This window comes from Manduca sexta, chromosome 8 (assembly GCF_014839805.1).
Source record: "Manduca sexta isolate Smith_Timp_Sample1 chromosome 8, JHU_Msex_v1.0, whole genome shotgun sequence".
Taxonomy (NCBI): domain Eukaryota; kingdom Metazoa; phylum Arthropoda; class Insecta; order Lepidoptera; family Sphingidae; genus Manduca; species Manduca sexta.
Window position 1 is genome coordinate 1,617,398 of NC_051122.1, and position 25,640 is coordinate 1,643,037.

At 39.7% G+C, this 25,640-nt stretch overlaps 1 protein-coding gene across 1 annotated transcript in view; it reads left to right on the top strand.

The window, feature by feature from the left end:
* The first annotated feature begins 233 nt into the window (after positions 1–233).
* Positions 234–25,640, top strand: part of LOC115448320 (RNA-binding protein MEX3B) — a 62,196-nt gene continuing 36,789 nt past the window's right edge. Inside the window, exon 1 of the mRNA XM_030175726.2 lies at positions 234–646. Within this exon, the coding sequence (XP_030031586.1) occupies positions 397–646 (250 nt within the window). The 5' untranslated portion in view covers positions 234–396. The remainder of the gene's footprint in view (positions 647–25,640) is intronic.

The window sequence follows — 25,640 nt, forward strand, 5'->3', positions numbered from 1 at the left end:
CACACGCTCAAGTGCGGCTCAGACGCCGCGCCGCGACCGCGCTCACTCGCGCGGTTCAGGGCGGGCGGAAGCTGCGACGCATCCCGCCCTGGCTGCAGTCACCCCGCCGGCACGCCGCGGCACCCCGCCCCGCTCCGCCGCCCGCACCGCCGCACCCCGCCGGCACTCCGCCGCCGCCGCCGTCCCGCGCGCCGCCACCCCGCCGCGCTGCGCGCAAAGCGCGTGCGCTCGCCGGCCGGCAACTCAGTTCATCGCCGCGACGCGCGACGGGCACACGTGCGTTTCACATGACAAAGCGCGGCGTTTGAAACGATCGAACGCACCCACCAATTTTTTTATTACTAGTGACAGAGAGGAGACCTCTCTTTAGCCGACAAAATTGCTTCCCAAGTGGAAATGCCGACGAGCCTGTTCGGTGATCTCGGAGGCGGCGGTGGCGGACTGGTGGAAGACCAGCGCGCGTTCCAACTCGCGCTGGAGCTGAGCATGCTGAGCCTCGGGGAGAGCCTGCCGGCGACCAACCCGCTGGCGAGCCCGCTGGGATTCGCGCCGCCACCGGACGACCGCGCCAAGAAATCGCAGAACATGACCGAGTGTGTGCCGGTGCCCTCCTCGGAGCACGTCGCAGAGATCGTCGGACGACAAGGTACGCCCAGCGTCAGCCCCGAGCCGGCAGGCGGTCCGCCGCGCCTCGCACTGTGTCGCCGTCTAGAGGTTATGCGGTGTCGTCGCTCGGGCGAGCGGCGCCACCCTTATGTAAGGGCGCACGTGCCGCGGCTCCTTGGTTTTAGGTTATGTTCGATCAGAGCAAATCCCAGCGGTGTCTGCTCGCTCGCCGCTGTCGGTCTCTAGTCTTCTGCTATGTGTATTACTATATTGTTTATTTACTGCGGTGTTGGTGTAGTCGCGGTCGGTGCGGCCGTGCCGTAGTCCGTAGCGGTTGTAGACGCGTAGTCCTACGGCCGTAGTCAGTGGTGACCGCGCCACCGCCGCTGGAGCGCCGTCACCAGCGACCACCCACCCTTGCTCGTGCTCCACGCACGCGTACCATTGCTAAACTCTTCATACCTAACTGTTTTGCACGATAAGTATGGCATGTCGCACAAGCTATTTTTTCTACGTACCCACTTATTTTTTTTAAACGAAAAAAATCCTATTTATTCAAATTTTGCCATGATCGTGGAATATTTTCGTGTCATATATAGAAATAATGAAGTTTTCTTAAGTATTGTGTTGGCGTTAATTATCGTCGTATTTATCAACAGCGCTAGTCGCGATAATAAAACTTTCATACAGTGAGCTTAGGAGCCCGAGCTCTGTTTTTATCTCGTCTGGAGGTAAACAGGACAGGCCCTTAATTGCGTTATTACATCGAGATTGCCTTCGCTTCTATCTGCGGTTTCATTTGCACTAATCTCGTTTATTTTCAATTAAAATCGTCGACCAAACTTATTTGCCAAGGTATTTAAGGTAGATTTTTTATTAAAATTTAAATATATATTACAACCTACATAATCGTGTGTGGTTACTTTTAAGACTATTAAAATCGAATCATCTGCCCGCCAGCACTCATTTCTCCGATTTCACTCCAAAACCATCCGCATCAAGTCGCACAAAAACACCCACCTTCTAATTAAAGGTACCATGGCAAAAAAGCTACCCTGCCGGGAATTTTTTCTTAAGGGATGCTCAGAAAAAAACTACCGACAAAGGTAGTTCGCGGGAAACGTTATCTGGCACTAATTCCGAATGTCGGCCCGCCATGAGAATCAATTATATACTTTAAGATACTTATTTGTTACAGTTTTAACGTAGGATCAGCGAAGAAAGCTATTCGGACCAAATTTTTTTTTTCATTATTAAATTGTGTAGTTTTTATTTTTCATCTAACTGTATGCATGTGTAGGAGATATATTTGTTTGAACACCTGTAATTTGTTATTTGTGACATTTCAGTGCAGTCTTTATTTCAATAATCACACGTGATTTGAGTTTCACATTACCACTCTCAAAACAGCAAAATGTATTAAATAATAGTTATTCAAAGCATTCACACGTAATATATGAAGTGATTAATAACAAACAAACTTTATAAACCAATAATCTTGAAAGCAAACATACAGAAATATCTTTACATGAACTAAATACAAGTTTTGTTTATAAGGCGCGGGTAAATTTGTCACAAGGCGTTGAGGTGAGCGACCTTACTAGATTCATTTTCCTTAAGTAAATTTGTTTTATAATCTTTAAACTTAATTTATTTAATACCTTTCCCACTGTTAGGCATTATAAGCTTTTCGTAGTTTATTTGGAAGAAGTAATAATCACCCATAGGCAATGATTTTCCCTTCATAACATTAATATAGCATCACTTCATAGAGATGAATCCAAATTTCGACAATATCAAACCCCCAAATTCTCATAATGAACATAAATCATCACGCTAATTCCCAGATAGGGTATCCACATTAGTCTGATATCCAATAAGTATATCGTCAAGTAAATCGCAAACGACAAACGTGTAATTCACATAAAAAATTCAAATTACACCTCATCCGAGATTAAGATGTCACCAAGTTGATTATGAAAATATTTAAAACATTTTATATGCATATTCGTGGCTCGCTAATTGTTATTCGGGCACATGATTGCACAGATTTAAACCGATAAAGTCTTGCGTATTTTTGTTTGTAATTCGGTATGTTTCGTGTGGTTTCTGAGACATCTTCTACAAATGTTTCTACAGCTATAAGATTAGGTTTAAGGAAACTATTAGTCCTTGATAATTTCTAAGGTTATTCTATTGTCTCTTCTTGCTACGAATGGTGACGATGCTGCTTTCAAAGATTTTAAATCCTACCAATATTTTTCTATCTTAGCAAAGGTTGACGTCAAATGCAGATACAAAAAAGCAGCCTTCCTGAATTCTGCTAAGTAATAAGGTTCAGTATTCATTATATTTTTATCGCTAATGATATATTTATACTTATAAATATATTCCTTGAAGGTTTCTTGTTAGGTAAAACAATTTCATCTCATTAATAAAAATGTAATCAAGAGATGAAACAGTGATGTTTATAAGCCGTCGGTGTAGAAGTCTAGACTGTATAATTAACGAAACTAGGCTTGTAACACGCAGGTTAACATCCAAACTTAGTTTTCATTATATTGAATAGATTTAATAAGTTTGTATCTGTGTGCGGTTACTCTTGATGTTTTAGTTATGGATGTTTCTTGGTATATGTTATGGATTATATTCTTGTTTTATTTGAAAATAGAATGTACCGCTGTTTTTATATAAAGACCAGACGAGGAAATTTCTCGTCCGATATAACTAATACAATTTGAAATTATAGCGCATTGTAATTAATGAAAAGATCTATTAATAGATTTGCAGACCTAAGACCAAGCTTAGCTTAGCTCGTATAACTTAGATATATTTCATACTTACATACGTATGTGTAATTTTCTCAACTATGCTCAGCTTAACTAACTTTATCTTTTTTCGTAACCGGTGCTAAGTATATGTAAGTACTTAATAATTAAAATAGTATATCAAAACATTAAACCAATCTGTCCATTCGTTTGTCATTGAAAATGCCATACACCAGAGGCGAAGGGCGAAATTTTGGGAAAGGAAACCCGGCTTAAAATAGGTACTAATTACGCATAAATGCAAATTTTAATGATAATTAGATATTACATAAATTACGAAAGGGAAGCCGCCAGGAATCTGGGTATATAGAGCCATACACGCTAAAATGACCCATATTGCGTAGGGAAATAAACATCCAAATGTAACAACTAGATTTTTTCATTAATTACGAAAGGAAAGCCGGCACTTATATTCTTCGCCACTGTTATACACGCTAAAATTACCCCTCTTGCATCGGGGATTAAACATCCAAATGTATCTTAAAGGATGTTACTATCAGAAATCAAATAATGTAAAGATCCAAGATCCTGACTCGGAACACGGTTGTACAAACCGAATTATCAGAATTTGGGGTAGATAACGCCTGGATTTGAACACGTGTACTTTACTAGTGTTGACCTAATTACCTTTTGACATGATCCTTTGTGGGCTGAAAGGTCTAGGTAATATTTTAATTTTTACACGCCTGTCTACTTTTAAAAGGGAATTTTTGATATAAGTTGGCTACGGGTGGTCATTATTGGATTTTCGTGTCATTATTATTTAAAATAATTAATGTTAAAGTAAACGCGTATAATATGAAATTTATATCAAGGGCGATTTTACGCCATATTTTGTCTAATTGTATATAAATATAAAGTCCATAATCCATATTACAAAACCACTAACTTTTAAACCCGATTATCATCAAAATTACTAATCACAAACCGGAGCATCCAACTCGCATACTTTTCTCTAAGCGCCAAAGCTTCAAATTCCGAAAAACAGCCGCAGTAGTTTTATTCGTCGTAAGAAATCGAAGTAAAGCGGAGCGGGCGGCCATTATTGCTTTCCCATAGTGCAAAACAATACCTACCTATTCTTATACATACCTGCATCCAGACTGGTAAAATTAGAGCAAAAAACAAGCCCGCTGCGACTCCAAACCGAGGTAGGGGTCCCGTACTAAACCAACGTCGATTTATTTGCCATTTGGTATTTTGGTTGTGATTTTCTTGGTCTATGATATATATCTCATATTAATAATGAATTCATGTGTATTTACAATTTAATTGTTGATTAACATGCATTTAATATAACTTTGTTGTGACGCAATAATAATATCGAATTTCAATAACCCACGGGCCCCTAAAAACACAGCTGCCCGACTTAAAACCTTGTCGCTCTCCCGCGCTCTCGATCCCGCCAATGTATTAGCACATACACGCGAGCCCTTCACTACGACACGGTTGCATCTCGCCGGCCGTTTATTTGGGCCGGTTCCTTTTGTTACCGTCGAATGTTTCAGTTTGTGATGACTTTTACGACTTATTTAAAGCTTCTTTATGTCAAATAATTTAGGAACGACGATTGATTTAGTTTCGTTGTAATATCAAATAAGTATTTGACGAAATTATCTACATTATAAAAGAAAGTTCTAGTCCACTGTTCATTTTTAAAATGCGACTCAACTGCTTACATTCTGTAATCCTAAATCAATACCATAAAACTACCCGCCATTCACGCATAAAATCATAAACTATAGAATTAAAAAAAATAAAGCATACTTAGGATTTTTTGCAGCCAGTACCTGTCGACACAAAGGAGGGAATGGTAGAAATTTAATACCAACCATTTGTGCAGAAATAATTTGCTTTTCGGTCTTCCCGGGACAAGAGCTCCATTATGGGCCACTTCCCAAATTGTCTTTCATTTTATACAATATGGGCTCGTTTAATTTTTCTAAACCTGAGTGTTTGTTTTTTAATAAAATATTTATACAGAATAATTTATATTAATGTTTAATTTCTTGCTGAATCGTTAAATAGTAGAATTCTTGCGCGCGGTAGAAATTTAAATTTAGAATAAAAATTTAATTTTGGAACTAAACGATACAGAAGGTCCATTAAGTTTTTATTTGTATTACTCATGTGGAATCAAATTTATTGAGATTTTTGTAACATTTATTTTTTCTGTTCGTATAACATTTAAATACATTAAATATGAACGTCGCGACAGGATGTAAGCGACACAAACAATGAGACAAAAGAGCCCACAAATAGATTTCCACGGATGAATATTTAGCTATAAACTATTGTAAATTCTTGTTAAATCCCATGATGACCTTTTAACAACGCATTTTTCATATGATGTGAATATTAACTACGTCTATCCGCTATTGATCGTGGACTTCTGTGAGGGGACGAGTGGCTTGCCGACGTATCTACAAACGAACACACTGATTTATAGCTTATGATTGGAAGCTATGAAATCTGATGGATTCATTTTCATTTGTATTTAAGTAGTGTTGTTAAAGGTATAGGTAATTTTGAGCTCGATTGTACCTTTATTCATGATTAAAGATACAATCGGTGATCACGTTTACGCAACGCGGAAGACATCCAAGTAATCGTAATTCGAAAAGTTAACAACCCGGCCTCATCCAATGACACATGTTCAAAACGCAATAATACCAAAAGGAGGTTGTTTAAAATTCTCGTGCTGGCCACGTGGTGACGTCACGTCCGGCCGTCGCGTCCGATACCCGATGTGATGTCGATGCCGATCGCACCTCCTGTCGGCGCGTTTGTTGTTTTGATTTGTGGCGTCTTCAGCGTGTTTTCGCATCTCCACTGTCGCTGAGTTATGTTCTTATTGCTACGGTTGTAAGTGAAACAAAAATGACGTGAGCTGAATGTTGTCTTTGTATTACATAAAAAATCAAAATTCGAACATTCCTTGCTCGAGTCTGATAGAGGTATACCCAACCCTGCCCTCACATTTATAACGGCTCAACAAACGGAACAACCCAAATACAAACCCGCCCCGCTTTTTCATCTCGTTTTAATCTTATCGTAACACAAGTCGAGTTGATCCCGGTTAGCCTCCCCGGCATCTGTTACACATTACATTGTAATTATGATTGTAATTAGTACGTCATCGTGGTAAGTAGCTCCCGGACCGTGGAATCCGAGGCTCGCTTTGTCCCTCCAGTTCCCAAAGCGTTTCGGTAATTCATCCGTCAAAGCCGGTTTGTGACGAGCCGGACCGGTTCCAGCTCAATGACTGCCAACCCTTGGCGTACTTATCTGTTGGTAACTCTCGATTTTAACACAACTCGACCGTTTCGGCCAGTAGTGGACATAAAAAATGAACCTGTTTACATGTGAACACATCGCCCTTGTGCGCGGCGTTATAGAAAACAATGCTGCACGTGCGTGCCTCGTAACGAGTAGTGCGGAGCGTAGTGAGCGGCGCGGCGGAGTGGCGGAGAGGCAACATTCGCAATGTGGCTCGGCGGGCGGCGCGTTCCGGTCGACGCCACCGCGGCAGGGTCAAGGCTTCGGCTCCTGCCGCCGTCTTACTCTCGCGCCCTCTCCCGCCGGAAACGAAAAGCGAAACTGATACCTGCACAAATTATGCCCTTTCCCACGCACCGCCCGACAAATTACACGATGCTGTCTATCGCTGCGTGCAGAGACGTCCCCGAGTGGAAGCATTGCGCGACGTCACCGCGCCGCGCTGACCCCACGCAACACCCGTGTTTATCGCTCGACGGCTATAAACGTCGCCTTTGATTCCAAACAACGATCGCTAAATCGCTTGTTAACCGGCCGCTATTACTTTAACGAGATTACACAAATCTCACTATCCGTTGACAATTTTTGAATGAAACTACTCGACACTAAAAAATAAACGAGCATGTGTCCCGTCACCGAGACGTCCCGAAATTCCGAGGCCCGTTTTTTGTGTAACTTGACAGATGCATTCTGGGACGCCGCTAACCGCATCTTGCGTCCCTATCTCGCGCTCGGAAACGATCCCGCGCCGCGCCTGTTGTATCTACTACGACGAATTTGAGGGTTATTTTGAGGTGCATTTCCCTGTCCCTGTCGCTCGCCGTGGCGCCGCCCGCGCCCGCGCCGCCCGACAAGGAAGCCCGACTGCTCTTGTTTGTACTGGCGGCGCTGTGCCATCGCTCCTCCGCCCGGCCTTACACACAGCTACTTTTTGTTTTTAACTGACAGTGAGCTGGTTCGTAGTGGTTTCTGCGTGTGCGCTAGACGCCGCTTAGAACCTTGTGCGAGCCGCGCTCGGCTGCGGCGCGCCGCGGAGCGGCTGCGGCACCCCCACGTCTGCGAAACTTAGGGAGCCTAATGAATGACTTCCTAATTGCCGCCGCAGCACGAATAAGCCGTAATCCGGCGCGAACGTTGCACTCGCGTTTAATTGTGGACCTTGAGCCGTTTTGTTTGTGAGCTTGAAATCGATTGTCGGACGTCTCGCGACATGTACGCCGCGACGCGAGTGCCTATAATCGAAACGTGGCGGATGAAGCGGCGGCGCGGTGCGTGTGGAACTGGCCCCTAGCGCTGGGTTCATAGAGTCAGTATTCGCGCGCGCGCCGCGTAGATTATGTCATTACACACGAGCGGCGGCCGAGCGACAAGTCGATATGCTCCCGCACTAATGTTGTCAACAATCCATCTCGCGCTGTCAGCGGCGCCGCGAATCAGACTCACTCCCATTTCGATTTGCGAGGCCCCGCGGCCGATGTCCCGTCTCGGCTCCATTATTCCTGCACACGTCCGCTGACAATCTCGGCGAACTATGCGATGGCAATTTCTGCCGAGATTAATTTATTTGTCGCCTACATTACTGCAGTGGAAAAAGCGTTGTTTTTCTCGGGGTAATGGCAGGATACGATGCTAATAGCCGGTGTCGGGGACCTGTGCGCAGTGCGCATGTGCGAGTGTGTTCCTAGCAACAACACATGTGCCCGCGGATGGCGCTACAATACGCTACTACCGAAATTTCTCACTCTGTTATTAACGTAAATACTTATGGCTCGGGTTTAGAACATGTGTATATTACGCTTGATATTATACTGGTCACAATTTTAATTATGGTTGTTTCATTTTAGCGAGGTACTTACGTAAATATCACTAAAACATAGTATTGAAAAAAGGTAAAAAAAAATGCGATCTTCATCCGATTCGTAATAAAGAAGATATAAGTCTGCCGATACTCAACTTGTGCAACGTATCAATATTTGAGCTAAACTGTAATGCATTAGGTGTACCTCACCCCTCAGAAATAAAGGCAAACCTATTTGTATACTCACATCCGTGTAAAGCTAAAAAATGCATGAAACAGCCACAGTGGAAACTTTTTGACTGTTTCCCAATTAGACAATAAAAGTAATGTAGGGTATCAGCCCCGGTAGTCGTCACCTACGTATCGCAAGTCGCTTACTACCAGTTATCGTTAACGGCGACACATCTGCCAACCGACGTGCACCACTGCCCGTACACTCACACACACACACACACACAAAAGCTTACTAAAGGTATGTCAACCCGAAGCCGGTGTAGACTAAGGCATCAGTAGTAGGGAAGAGCTATACTTAGCAGTGGAAGTACAAGGCTGGAATTAGATTAACTGCAAAAATTTGCTAGCTCCTAGTTGATAAAATGTTTGTGTGGAATATTATTTTCTAGGGTAATTATTATGAGCCTCGTTGTTTTATTTAGACTTCGTTTACAATAAGATCATAATACTTCTTAAGTATCAAATAGAATAATCTAATTCTATATCATCATGATTGCATATTAATATGACATTTACAATATTTCATCATATTAATTTGCAGTATATTTTGTTTTCTTTTCATTGTTCGATGCGAGTTCGTTAGACCCGAGGGCGAGGCCTTATGTTGGCGACTGTACGCGAGTCTCAAAACACCTGCCCCACACCCGGCGCGGCCCCAACCAACCTCTTACAATTTATTGATACCCTAGTAATTGTACTTTAACTTATCGGTTAAACTTCACTATAACTGTAACAGTAAAACCGTTAGTGCAAGTTTTTGACTTTTATCATTAATTAGCTGAATGGCGCGCGATAATTAGTTTTTTTACAATACTTTGTTATTTGTAACTTCACTCGTTAACCATGAAGACGTTACTAGGTTTTTGCCCCGACAAAATAGCTTTAAAGTCTAGGTAAGCTCGCTGAAGGGCTATTATTTCGGAAGGTCCGATAATTTCTGCAGAATGGTGTACTAATAGTAATATTTTTCTTCTCAAATATACGGACGCTTCTACTCTTAACTATTTAACTCGATTTCAATAGCAATCATTTTAATGAGCCTTGCGTGGCGGGTTTAAAATGACAGAAATAAAATAAAAAGTCGCAGCAGGTGTGGTATGCAGTAAATACCTCGCTTACTTACAGAACTTGATGTGTTTATGGTATTCTGTATGTATTAAAAATTAAATGCATTATTTGAAAAGTTGCGCACAAATATCGACTAATTTTATGTTCGCTAGAGTTTAGTTTCGCGTATTACAACTACTTATTTAAACTTGCATGAAACACTTCATACAAAAAGTATGGACTATCATATATCAGTATAGATCTCTTGCTCTTAAATACGTATTGAAACGGAATTTCCGTTATTAAAATAAGGTCAAGACTCAAAAATCATTTCTGGATACCCCCGAGTGACTGTTGGACTCGGGGGACACCGTTTATTTACACAAAGGATTTTATGACATACAATAAAGTGAAACACATGTTGTATTTCACATCGCAATTGTTCCAACACATTGTTATGTATATGGCAATTAAATTGTATGTTTAAATATAAAGCGAAGTTTTTTTTTTACTGATCGTGTCGCCGATTGGTGTTTTCACCTTGCGGTGTTGAATAAGGCTGTATATATCGCGGCGCTTTTAAAAACGCCGAAGTTACGATTGAGTTAGTTAGAAATATATATTAATTATTAATATCAAAAAAGTTTTTATTAAAAAGGCCGCAGGGCAGCTTGTGGCGAGCTGTTGGGGAGTAGCGACCCCACGGACCCGAGTGCTCCCGGGGGATACTCCTGTTCCTTTCCTCCGGCTTCCCCTCTTCACTTCAGCCGGAGTGCCCCAAAGGAACAGGCGCCCCCACCTCTGACTTGCCTTAACCGGCCGGCCAGAGTGGAGTCGCGAGAGTTTTGCTCGAAGGGTGGATGCAAAGCGTAAGTGGCGAGTGGGCACGTGATGCTGGACCCTCAGGGAGCGCGTGATCGTCGTTAAAAGTCCAGCGACGCCTCTCCACCCTTAGCCGCTCGGATGTTGCCCCCTTGTCGCTTTTGCAGCGATCGCTTTGGGGGGCCCATTGGTCGAGATGGCGAGTCACCGCTTGCCTATTGCCGCGTGACTAGCGGTAGGGCGGGCGCAATAGTTCCCCATAGATCCTATTACCTTGTCCACGAGCATTTCATCCCCATAAACCTGTTATTTTATTCCATACTAACAATAGTCCCATTCCCACAGATGGTTGTCCATAGTGCATTCCTTTAGTGTACTAAGGGATAGTCCTCGTAACATATTAACATTAAATTTGTCTGACGGGCCTCTACGTGTTGATCTTGATCCCACGCACGCCTCCCAAAGGTCCGGGATTTCATGTCCTAGGACGTGGTAAGACAAGACATTTCTAATAAGATAACTAAGGTTAAAATATTACACAGATATTACAAGCCCGTCCCAAAAGTTATGCCTAAAACACGCCAGAACATGTTCAAAATACGTTAAAAGTCGTTTTACTTACACCTTTTTGTTAACAATAACATAAGCGCCGATTTATTTTAAGCAAGTGTAAGAAACCCTTTTGTCCCCGTTTTCGAAGCACAATTACCCTATTTAAAATTTACGTATTTATTATACGTTGTTGGAAAACGTTCGTGTGAACACCGCCGCGTACCGCCGCTTCAATGAAATTCTATTAAAAAGGGCAACGCTAACCATTGTACCGCGGCTGGTACGACAGCTGGGTTTGACGTTGCGTACATGTCGCGCCAACGGTCGGCTGACATCGCGCGGACCAATTACAAACACCTTCCTAGTTATGATACCCTGGTAGTTTATTAATAGTTTTTTTATTACCTTCAAAATCGCATCGTTAGGATTAGCTTTTGTTTTTCCGAAATTTTATGACCTAATTCAAAAACCTAAACGTTCCTTGTTATTATACTTTTACGATGAAATAAAACCACGAGATTAATGAATAAAATTTATTACCTGCATGATAAATGTTCAATCAAGGCAAAAAATAACCTTAATCAAACAAGTCGGTGACTAAAATTGGAAATTATAGTATAAAGAACTTTTTTATTGCTTAGAATACCTCCCAGACTGTTAGAAACCGAAACCAAATTAATATGTAAAACGATTAGGTAATTGCAAGTTGCTGATTGTTTTGCATAATCGAACATATTGTTTATAAAACTGATTGTTCCCAATTATAAAGTTATTTTATTTGGCCATTTATCAGCTGATTGTTACTGTTTTAAATTGGCATATGATGCTAATTTAGTATAATTTATTGCTTATTTTGGTAGTCAATTTGTAGATAATTTAATGGATAGATTCTGTTCTACGGTTTCGTTGGAAAATAAGTCTTATTCTTTTATGTTTGGTTCCATTTATGAAATCACAAGCTTGAATGCATATTGGTTTCTGAGTTCCAACTTTGACTTTACAATCTTTGTGGATTAAATAAATATTTTCTTAAATCAAATTAAATTTGTAATGTTATTTGTAATCATAATATTCAAATAAAATTAATTATATTGTGTTTTATAGTATTTCAAAGTAGAAATAATATCTTTTTTTTTGAATGTCAAAATGTCACATTATTAATAATAGTATTTTTATTTTTTCAGGTAAATATCGCGGTGCCAGATAAGTATTAATACATATTTAAATGTTGGAAGAAGGTAAAACAAAAACAATAGAAATTAAAAACAAAACATATATTACATTTTTATAATTCTGTAGCCAAAATAAAAAAAAATCGATTACATTATGTATTTCTGAATTATGATATGAACATTTCTCATGTTACATAAAATAACGTTAAAATTTGAATAGACTAGTTGAAGAGGTTTTCTTTGAGCGGTGTTCTGGTTATGATTGATGGCACTCTTTCATGTTCAAATGTTCGAGTATCGATAGTCGATACAAGATTAGTGACGTTATTTGACATGTTCATATTTAGCAGAGGTTCTAAACATTTTTTTAGTTGTCTATTTTAGGCATTTAAGATATTAAAATACACTTTTAGTATAAAAATGTGCCTTCTGTGCTATAATATAAAAACTTTGTAAAAAATGAGTCTTCAAGGGATTCTAGCAAACCACATTTTTTTGTCAGACAACCTTCGACTTACATACCAGTAAACGTAACAAATTATATTTTAATTGATTGTAACGATATTAACACACGAACAATATGGCCGCCGCACGAAATTTGTGTCCTTCAAGTTTTATGTACAACTTCCTATGAATCATTTCGCTGAGTTAATGCGCATGTGCAGAGGTTATCATCGTATCACTGGGCGGGGAAATTTATTACTTTACTAACACTACACTTGATTTCGTCATATTATTTAATTATAGCCACAATGGGGTAGCGTATTTAGTCTAGAACTGATAAGGTCATAGGTCCGGGCGTCAGTTTGGCGGTAAAAAGTTTGTTAGATCGAAGTGTATAATGAAGCGATAAGCTCTTGTTATGAATAACTATATAAAGACGTGATATTAGCTAAACAATGCGGTTCGATTCTGAAGAAATCTGACGTAGAATAATTTACCTAACAACATTTCTATATCTAATTAAACTTGTTTTTACCATCGCAAGTATCAAAACCGAAACAAAACTACATAACAAACCTTGCTGATTTTATAGCAATTAATTCACAACACTGCAACCGCATTTTATCGTTGATTTATACCAATTTAAAATACCGCATCCAACGAGCCCGTGATATATCGACTCATACTTTCAAACCTCATTAATACCCACACAATAAGAGATGCGATAATAATGAACTCCCTCCATAAATCTTTGGACCCGTATCGCCGACCATCAGGTAGTGAGCAGGTATCCGCAGGATCCAAAGTACAGTTAGTTGACAATCCCTTCTGTTCGATTTTTAAATGTTTTTTTTTTTATGGTTGGCATGAAGTTCTTTCCATTCATTAGATTGTTCATTACATTTGATTTATTTGAAAATGGAATTATGGTAGATAAAGAAAACGTAATTTTTTTTTATTTACAAAAGTATTAAAATTACGTTATTTTTTGGTAAAAAGTACAAATATAAAATTATATGACTTAATACTTATTATCCAGGGATGTCAATATTTATACAATGCGGTGTGCGTGTGGAAGTCGGTGGTGTCAAATAGCATAGACCTCATCTAGTGAAGCCCGTAAGTAACTTAAGATTAAAAATAAAAATTATAATTATTTTTAAATATCGTGTGAACAATGAAGCGGTCTAGTTTGAGAGCGTATGCGTAGTGGGTGGCTCGAGCGACATGTAAGACGATATTTCCCTCATGAAAAATGTTCAATGGCCGGTGTCGAGTTCCGTCAGCCCGGTGCGTGTCGACCCTTTAGATTTTCGCCTCGCATGCCGGTACATTATTTCGCGTCGATAATTATTGTGTGCAAGTATTTTTTTCAGACCACCTGTCCCCAATACCAGTTCGCCTACTAGATTAACTCAACTGTATTTAAGGCAGAGCAAGGTATTAAAATTAAAAGTAACAATTATCGCGTAGTACATTTGTCGCGGTAAAACTGAAAGGCGGCCTTACCTCGCTCCGACGGCGGGCTTAACTTGGAGCGGGCCAGTACCAGCTGGCGGAAAGGCGCCATCTGCCGAGCGGCACTCCGGAAACGCAATTTTGTTTTGTTTTCGAAACGTTCTGCGTTCGATTCTCGGTATTTTGTATTATTTTAAAGGAACAACGGTCATTATTCGTGACATTTGCGGTCGGCGGTACATGGTGTAGTTCGTTACATAAATAACTAACAATAATAATGAATGTAATTATTAACATTTTCTTTAAAAATATAACGTATTATTTTTACACTAAACCACAATGGACTTTAACAAATTATTTAATTCATCGATGCTGGGCTTTGTAAGACTAGTCTTCTATAGTTTCTGATACTTAAGAATCTCAAGAACTATGTCAATATAACACTAATTTTATTTATTTTCTATTTATTTTATCTGAAATATAATAAGCACATACTTATCTCACACTCGGTACAACTACCATCACAGGAAACACTAATAGTTTCTAACACGTGGCACGCACCGGTTCCCATTGAGTACTAGTTGAAAAAATGGCTCGCTACATCTGCCACACGCACCTGCCGGCCGAAATACGAGATATGTTAACAGATTACCTTCTGAGAAAGGTTACTTTCTTAGTATTAGGGCCCTTAACATTCTTATGTTGGCACAAAAAGTTCATGCAAAATTATACGTTGTTAGGTTGGCTAACGATTGTTATAATCTCCCTTTTTAAATTTCGAATATGTTTTTCTAAATAAGTGCAACTATACATTGACTAAGATATTCCCGCGTAAAGATATTAGGTTAGTTGTAAAGCTTCCTAACAATAACTTTAATTTGGACAAACCTGTTTCCCTAACTGGAAATTGGCATAATGTACAATAGCCAGTAAAAAAAAAAAACTTTAATTTGTTTGCTTTGTCAGATTAATTAGTGAATATTATGGTCGCTTCATACCCGGGTTTTGAGCCCGCATCTAAACCAAACGTATTGGTGGCATGGAATGTTAGTTTCTACCCTTATCCAATTTGGAGTTGATGCAACTCACTATAGCGCGCATGCTGAGAAATATTTGGCAAATTTTTTCCTGCCATCTGTCTAACGCCTACACTATAATTCAATCTAGCATATTTTTTTAGGAAAATCGCATAATATATACATAAACTGTAAATCTAACTTAGGACCTCCCATCCGCGTTCACAGCTACCCATTCAGCTGCATACAATAATAGCTATTACACCGTACGGTAATACGTTCCCGCAAAATTCTCGCTATATTTTATCCCGAATTAAAAATAACCTATGTGCTATTCCAGACTATATCTCCGTCCCAAATTTCCTCTAGTTCCGTTGAGCCGTCCTGTAGCTTGAATAACAAACAACCAAACTTTTCCATTTATATCAGTATATACATAAAGTATACCAACAATAATTGAATGTTTTCCGCATGTAGGGACCACGCGTCCGTTATTACTGCCCGCGATCGCATTAAGTATTGACGATGGAGTCTACACTCATTTGCGTATCAATTCACACCCGGGGGCGAGACGGTCTCTGCAGCACGAGTTCTTCGGTATTTTTTATTTTTATAGCTTTTGCAAGCGTTTATCAGGACAAATCACGCTATATATTTTCCCGGGATGAAGAGTAGCCTATGTCCCATGTCATTCCCAGGGTTCATCAGCAGTCAATTAGCTCAGCGGTTCAGTCCTGAAAGCGTAAAAGTTACTTTCGCATTTAGAATATAAATTTTGGATTAGTTTCTCAAAATAATGTCTAAATGTCTTTGTCTACACAATCGCAAAAGTCAAACAATAGTTCTAATAAATTATTAAAAACTACGTCGAAATCAGAGTACAAACTTTATCGCTATGCAATGTAGAAAATTCATACAATCAGTCTCCATTTATAAACGCTGTGAGCGTCTCGCGCACGATCCTCGAAACTTCTGCACATAATTGACAGGAATTTCTTTGTTCAGATGTCTCGTACATGTTTACTGCATTCCACACTTTTTGCTGCTTAAAATCAGTATTTTTCACATAAGTTAGTGAAATATCAATTGAAAATTCTTTGATATTTGGTTGAATTTAGACTGGATATATTTGAAGTAAAATCTTGTTGTTTTCGCTAATTAGACTCTTGATCCTGTTATAGAAATAGATAGACGATCTTATTGGATCTCATAATAAATACTTTATTCAGCCGTTTCTTTTCAAAATTGGAATCGCTGAATAATTTATTTACGGCCCGTAGGTTGGATAAAGAAATAATATTCACCGAGACTATTGCGGTCACAATAACCTATGTGATGTATACAAAGGGATAGGCCACGATGCGATCAGCGCGAACTGCATGCGATTGAAAAAGCCCGAGCCGCGCGGTGGCATTCCCGACTAATAATCTGCGAGCGACGCGTCCAGATCGATTCACTCGTGATCATCGATTTTAAAACTCGATTGTTCTACTCTCATCGGTTTGCATGACAACAAAATGACCGCCGTTTTCTAAAATTCTATCCATCGATTTCCACACACGTCTAATAAAGCCGAACGTGATGGTATCTTCTCTCGGCTCGCAGTCCATAACTAAATATATGCTAAATTGCTAACCTTTCCGCTGGCTGTATTGAACAACAATTTTATTATAATTGGCAACGCGGTCAACGCTTCTTGGAAATTGGCTTTTTTTCTCCCTTTATTTCCAACATTTAACCGATCTTGTTTTTGCGCCGCAATCGGTCGAGTGGGCCTTTATTCATAGCCATATTGTTTTAAATATCGAGCATTTACTAAGGAACGGAAGTGAGTGAAAGTTATGAATGTTGTCTATTGTCTATCGGTTAACATCAACTTTGGTAATCGATTACCTTTTTAGTCTAATAAGAATTTTAGAAGTTTGCTATTGTCAAACAGAATATTTTCAAAATTGAAAAAGGAACCAATTAGATTCGAATTTCAAATAAGCTTGAATTTAAAATAGTGCGGCATGTTTGAATAGTGTGGTTGACACAGAAACACACTAGCGGTAATTAGGGGTGGAGGGCGAGTGCGAGGTACGAGCGCCGGAGCCCGAGGGAACGACCAGCTGACGTGCCGCGCGCCCGACCGTGAACCGGGACTAGTCGAACAGAAAATTTATACTTGTAGCCAACACGACCACAATACAAACCTATTATTTGGATTCCGACTCGTATGTGACATTCATTAGCCTCCTTTAATAAACTGTCCACTAACACATAAATCAACATTTTTTAATTAATTTCAAGAACAAAGTGTGCAATAGGTATTCGTGTCCGCAACACAATGGCGATTAATAACAATATTCGATATTTCAGGTATGCCTGACCGGTCATTAAAATGCCGACGACATTTTTAAAGAAAAACGGATTCGGCTAATTCTATATTCGGCCCAGTATCTCACGGTTTTTGACAAATCGTTCTGTTTGTACGTCCAGCATGTGTTGACCTTCCCCGCCCCTTCATTTGCATGAGTCCTGCGACCATCAGGCGGTGTTACCATAAAGTTATTGATGTCAAAATCGTGTGGTCACGCGTGTTAGCGCAGACGGCACCAGTTGTTTGATGTGGCCGATTTATTTCACATAAACAACGGCCTCGGACAAAACGATTCACAATTCATTTAGATTTTTATCGATTTAAGGCGAAAAACTAATAACGTCACGGCACTTTGAGAGCTGAATACCAAATTAAGTAGTTATGTGGGTGAGGATTGGCTTTACTTGGACCTTGTTGTGACGCCAGCGGGACGTGTTTACATTACATTTTACTCGAAAATTATACTTTAGGTTTGGCTTATTTCATGAACAATCGAATTGGAAAATACGCGGAACGGTCATTAGCGACATGGAAATTACCACTACACTAAATTAATAAGAATAAATAGTCGAGAGTCGGGTTGAAACTCAACTCCGCCACTGGCAACCTCATTTACAAAACGATGTGTTTTTTAACTCGCGCTGGCCACCACACTCGGTAGAAAAAACGCTACCAAGGCGCAAACTCAATTACATACATAATTAACACATCAATCAATTCGGATTTTTTTGTATCGTAGAACAATAATGTCAAATCAGAATCTCATTAGAACTGTTACGAAAATTGACTCATAATCAAATTATCCGACCCATTGAGTTGCCGGCGCGGAGTCGTGACCCGTGTTTTTTCGTTGAATTTTTTCGCTATGATTTTCGTCATCCCGGCCCCGAACCATAGATCAAAGCGCCCGCCGGTTGACAGATATTTTGATATTTCGCAGATTATCTTTATAATAATATGCGCGGATGACTTACCGTCCGCCGGGTGGGCTGTTTTTTCTCAACAAAGTTACTTGTAAGTGACTTTGTGTCGGTCGCGTTCGACAGCTCGGTGGTCTCGAGTCGCGAGCACCTGGTCTCAGCACCCGGAAAGTGAAATGTCACTTGACGCGGTTACGTTTATATCGATTATAGATTAATTTATTTAATCGATTAATTTCATTAATCGATCTAATCATTCCAAATTCAAACGGCAAACCGAGCATTAGGTCACGTGGCGCACCCGGCCGGGCGGGTGCAGTTGCCCTCCGCGGGGTTGCCAACCTAACGTGGTCAGTTCCCAGTGCGTTGCACTCTGTTACAAAATAACTTAATGCCTCCGTCATTCGAGTGGACGTTTTTTTGTTACGTTTTTTGACCACAATTAAATATGCATTCTTCGATCGGACCCGCAAAACTTATTACCATAAGTAGTTAATTAATTTTTAAATCGTATCCTTTTGTCGATAGCTTTATTTTTATTTGCCGTACCATATGTGTAACATTCTTACGGCTAATTTATTTTGTTTGCGATACAAATGTTTTGAGCGCGTAACAAATGGCCGGGTTGTCGTCGGCATAAAAACTAGATTATAATATTGTGAGCTTTGTTTATCGGCAGTTCGACACACGACTCTTTGTGCTAGTTTATGGCATCGACCGTTCCGGCTGCCGGGTGACTTGGCTGACCTAAAGACGACCTATCGCAAACAAAAAATAAAGCCGCCCATTCACGGAGCGCGACATCTCCGTCAACCTTGAACTAGTTTAACCGCCGGGGATAAAGCCCAGACAGTCTCGGTAACTGCAACAGGGTGTAAAAAAGGCGCAGGACGCTGGCAATTTGGCCGCACCGCTTAGAGCCGACATGTTATTATCTTATTACTATAATATCCTATTACTGCATGCAAGGCGAGTCGGTGTTGGCGTTTTTTTCGTAAAGATGCGGTGTATTATGTTTCCATCGAATGCATTCTGTATCGGCGGTTGGGAACGCGATCGCTAGCCATCGTTTCAACTAGACTATACATAATTCCTGTGTTTGGTCACGAGACTACACGTTTCATATGGATCAACTGAGCTTTTCAATAGGAGTTTAAACAAACTTTCCCATTCATAATTTAAGAAACAATTTCTTACAAGATAAATTATTATTATTGGCTTAATTAGATTTTCTTTCCAATTACTGTTTGATCTGAGTTATGAAATTGTTATAAACGTCTCCTTATTTGTATAGATTTTTTACAAATGATGCGAGTAAAATCGCGTTTAAAAGCTAAAGCCCTAAATCGATGTGATGACGTCAGCATGCACCGGTGCACGCGAACCGTTCGGGCTAATTGCAACAAATCATAATGTTAGCGGCGCCCGCCAAAAAACGGACACGTATTAATCTTAATTTATACTTGCCGTAATGTGCCATTTTTTGTAACAAAACTATGAGAAAACGGCCCGATGAGATATGGCGCTGTAAACGGACCCCCTTTTTTATTGCCGGTAATTTGCCGTTCGGTAAATACAAGATTGTACCAGGACATCATAGGTTTTGAAGAGATCGATAAAAACTAGCATTATGTTATCGACATATTTTTTTATTGATTTCGTTCTTGAATGTACCATAGATGAAACAAGTTATAATTTTCTATGTGATACGACATCAAATTTTACGTAACTGACCCTGCGCAATTTTAATTAACCGCCCGCGGTTATCATAAATTAAACTTCAAACTTTTGTATACAATAAACACATTAATCATCGATTAATACAAATCAGTATCGATTATCGTATCGACTGGGCTACATCACTACCGGCAGGTACAAGCCCCACTGATCTTATAAATAACTTATTTGCACAACATAATGACAGGTTAGGTGATTGCTTCTCAGACATGTAATAATTATGAATCGTAAAGAGCAGGGTTAGACGCATCAAAAAAACTGCCGAAAGCTAATCGGCTCACAATTCACCTAGACGTTGGCAAGGTCGACGCTGTTCCTGCCCCATTGTTAGGCTAAGGGCCCTCGTTTAGGGGACTAGGCGGAGGGTCTAAATTCCATTCGAACAGTTGCCGTTTCTATGAATTCTGTATTGAATGCGAGCTATTCAGCTTTCTTTGTCTCTGCCAGGGGTCTGGTCAGGTCAAGGCGAACTTTATTGTGATGTGTTGTCATGCTGGTCCTCATAAAGAATCTAGTATTAGGGATACAAGTAAATGGTAAAAAAACTATATGAATTTCTACTCTTTTGTTTCGTTGTTTTTCTTCGTTTCTCTGAAACTATTTGATTTAAAATTCTTAAGTTACAGAAATGTCTATTAGATGAATGAATGGTAAATAAATTTACCGGAATATCGCATGATGAAACTTGTACAACTCCTAGTTTCGTAAAAGCAGATCGCGTGTTTGATTCAAGCTTGCATTGTAAAAGAATGAATGCGAAATTCGTTCGAACTTTTCTCTTAAATTGCCAGCCTTAAAATTACCTCGTAAACGGCGTGTATTGACATCTTTTCATGCCTTTATGGCAACTGCAATTTGGCCAAGAGCCCACGCGGCGAACACAAAAGAACTTGTACCTTAAGTGTTTCATGATTTAAATCTTCATCAACAATAATTTCTCGTAATTTTGTCCGGTAAGAATATCTCGGTTGTAGCTAGGGGCTCGCTACTCCGTTAAAGCTGGCTATTTACGAAATGCGAAATTGGACTTTTGACGGCTATTGTGACGGGAAGGTTAAATATTTAAAATGTTTTACAAACTAGTTTACGGCGTTTGAATATTGTGTAGAATTTAATTTTATAAATGATACATGTTAGTTTCTTGGAGACGTCTGCTTTCAGTTTATTATTGCTGTAATGTTGGATGATATCAACAAATTTGCTTACATTATGTTGATCCAATTAAACATCGACTTTATTCAAAACAGATCTTACAATGTATGTAACAAGTATTCATAAATTAAACTCGCCCATAAACCGTCAACAAGCAACATTTTCTAAATGAGCAAGACAACAAAGCTTCGGAACGCGTCGGTAAACATTGGAACCAGTTTCGCCTAGCTTCTCCCACACATCGGCGGCTTCCCTGTAAACACTGCGGCTGATAGATCGCTTCATCCGATACCTCCTACCACTTTCGATGTTATGCATCCCTAGTCACACCGCATCGCGGATATTATGTCAGCAGGGGCAGTTAATGTGACTAGTAATTATTATGCCCTGGATAAATTGATGTTTAATCGCAGTAGTCATATTTTTATCCTAAGACATTCATTGTTTGAAATTGGCTGCATTAAAAATGTCATTTCATCAAGCAATATTATCATAGTGAGTTCCATTAGTTCATGCTAGAAGGTAGGTTCAGTTACCTTAATTCCAGTTCCTAAATTCTTTAGGACTAGAAAAGTACTATAAGATGTAATAATCAAGTAAAGCGAAGTGCGTAAGATTTAAAATCTTGATCGAGAGATCTGATGCTATGTTGTGGTTTCCCTTCCCATCCGCTGTCGAAATAACGCCGACTACCAACTTCCGCTGCTTCGAACTTTACACAACTTTTTTGAGGTACGAGCGTAACTTAAACTTTAGTGTAGCGTAACTTATTTGTCAATTTGTACTTCTAGAACTGAGTAGTCTACAAGCTTGTCTACAAGCTTTCTTACTAAACTTTTATGCTTACAAACGTCACTTCACTGAATATATTTATGTGATTTTTATGACTTTTTTATGTATTACTTATAAATACAAATGTCTGACCACATTGATGACATTATCATTTATGATTTCTCAGTAGACAGTGATTTCAAAATTAAAGATCCATTACCTTTTAGTGGTTAAAATGGTAATGCAATCAATCATAAGACTAATTCCTCGCTCAATCTTGCTTAGACTAGTGCTTCTAGAATCTAGTCTACCCATTTTGGTTATGACTTTTAATATATATGTATAATCTCTGATACCTTGTTTCGCCTTAACCTTACCCTGAGCTGCATAAAAACAATTTAAACTCATGCCATTCTGAGAAGTCCCGAATTACGTCCTGGTTAAATTGCGTCCGAAGCTACGTTAAGTGTTGTGCAGGATAGAGACGTGCGTGCAGTGGCGCGGGCGCATTACGAACATCCGCCGCGCGGGGAAGCGCCAGGGGTGCCAATCTTGCTATATTTTAGTCATGTGCCAAGAATAACACATTCTTATTAATTATTCTTTAGAAATCATGCGGCATTATGTATAAAATGAATTTGCCTTACGTATCTTTCAACCACTTTCTAGGTTTCTTTTCTAATAAATGTGTAATGTTGTATGAAATATTACATTACTAAATTGACATCAAGTGTATAAATGTCATCCAGGCACTTTTTTGTTTTTATAATTTTAGTTTAATTTTAAAATTACCAGCCCTGATGTTTTGTGACGCGCACGCGCATTGTCCGCCGGATGTCTTGCGGTCACACGCAATTTCACAACCTCCTCGCGCCCCTTACTCCGCGCCTTTATAAACGCCTGGTACATGCTCTGCTTCAAACTACTTGGAAAGTAAAAGTTTCTTTCCATGTTTTATTACTTACACTATTATACTATTTTGAATGACTTCTTCACTCAACTCTGATTAAGTTTTGCAGTCGCTTGATGAAACCTTACTTTCATTCTAATGCCAGTTTTTGTGAATTACTATAAATTACTAGTTTGTAATGCTTTTTGTGTCGTATGATTTATTTTAAAATCAATTAAACCTTGTTTAAAATAATTTCTGTCTTGATCTATAGGGTAAGTCAATTTTAAATATGTTTAGTTATGTATAACAGGCACGAACCCAATTAATTATAGCACATTATGTTAACCTTCGAAATAGACGTATCCCAATGAAATCATACCGGTCAGTACTCTGTAATTTGTTGGTCTGTTAAACCGATCACCTTTTTTACCAACTGTAATTAATGCTGATAGAAAAGGACGAGTCAAACTTATTGTTAAACCTCGATGTATAATTTGTGCCTGTTTTTTCACGTGTCACGTCAAAACTGAACTATTGTGATAATTAATTGTATGGCTAAACGCGTACTATGTAATTACAGATATATGATTCGCGTGTCTGCATCCGCAAAGGTTAATATGCAGTTTTAGAAGTAAATGCAGTTGCATGATTCAGGATCAACTTTTAAAGTAACTCGGATCACAGACAATACAGACCTTGTAAATGGCAAAATAAAAATATGGTGCTCTTGGCTGTATGGATCAAGTTTCCTTTGACTATTTATAAGGAAAAAAATGTATGCGGCGAACGACGCGATAAAGCTTTTAAGCATTTTCGTTTTATAAAACATGAATGAGCAAGTAAAAGTCATTAATGTATTTACCCAGTTTATTTATAATTTATAACCTCTTTATTTTCTTACTGTTCCTACAATGCACCTTCAGATAATAATTACTAACAACTCATTCTGAAGAATTTATTTCGTTTGTTAAGAAATTGTATGACTATATAGAATTTTGACGTCTTACTTAATCTGTATACATATTACGAACCATTTCCACAAAACATTCAACCCCGCCACGGATCAAAAGAGATTTAAACAATACAATTACTAATTGGTAAGTACCAGGAGGTTATAACCCGGCAGGCGGTCGACTAAGCCAGAACAATGCGATTAGCAAGGTCAACAGCCCCCCAATCAATCACTCGTTTCAATAACACCAATTGACATAATATTTTGATCTAGCTTCGCTCCCGACCTACCTCGACGCGCCGCGTAACCCGTGGGACGACCTTCTATCTTATTGCATTTATTTATAACATTATCACATAACGTACATCAATCTTTTATAAATAGAAAATGATTTAGTAGACTTAAAATAGACATTTGTTTACACCGCTCCAATAGATTTACCGCTTATATATTATACACGCTGTGGTCAACTTCGACATCAGATATTACAAAATTCATCTTTAGTGTTAAAATTATGATTGAATGAAAAATATTACGCTCGAGTGGTCGTTGCTTCAATTTTAGATTTATACGTCACAGACTTTAGTCTGATGGCAATGCTTTAACTACAAAGCAAAGGCTATCGGCCGTTTCCTCGCGTCCTCGCATCCTGTGCTAATAAATTATATAAAAATGTCAGTGCGTAGTAATTGCGTAATGCGCAATAAATAACATCGATACAGTAGTTTATTTGCGTCGGTGTATGTAGGCAACACATCAATCAAACAGGGATTTCTTTCATTGGAACGCGAGTCGTTGACTTATTGCTTTCTCGGACAGTTCAACACGGCCACGATAACAATATTATTGTAATTTTATGTCCCGAGATTCCCGGCGCATTAATTAATTATACCTAAAGCGCAGTTTGCGCAGATACGATCTCGCGCCGCTCCACATTCGATTTCTTTTTATCGCCGAAAGGCATTGTTTCACTTTTAAACTGGGATTTATCGAGAACCCAAATAAACGAGTGGAACTGGACGGTCGACCCTATCGCCCTTAGTTTTTAGAGGTCTAGCGCGGGTAACGGGACCGCGAGGGGTCGGGGTCCCGGGAGCCGCGCCTGGCTCCTCGCGCTGTCATTTCGACAACTAATGACCCCCGGTGGAGTTCATAATTTATAAGACGGTAGGTACATGTGACCGCTTTTTACCTCACCCGCCGTTCGCCGTTCGCCGTCTGGGAATCCGCAACAAAGAGCGAGCCAGATTCCGTTTTGCATTCCGCGAGTATTCGATGCGACCACTGTGTATTTTATGTTCCAAATTCGTATTTGCCGAATTGATCGTAAGTGGAGTGAACGGTTAGAATTCTAGTGTTGTTCCCACGATCGCACGTTAATCGAGATGATTCGACGGGAGTCAGGGTGTCGAGGTTGATCGATCGCGTCAGTTCTGTGGGCCCTGCAGAGTGCTGGAGTGCGGCGCGGGTGACCCACTTCTGGCGCCATAAACCGCCCCATCAAATTTCGTGCCGGCAGTTTCGGCTAAATGGTCAAAGTTTCGGTTAACTTTTGGTTTTTAGCAACACGGGCCCCGTTGCATTCCCGCGTTTACGAC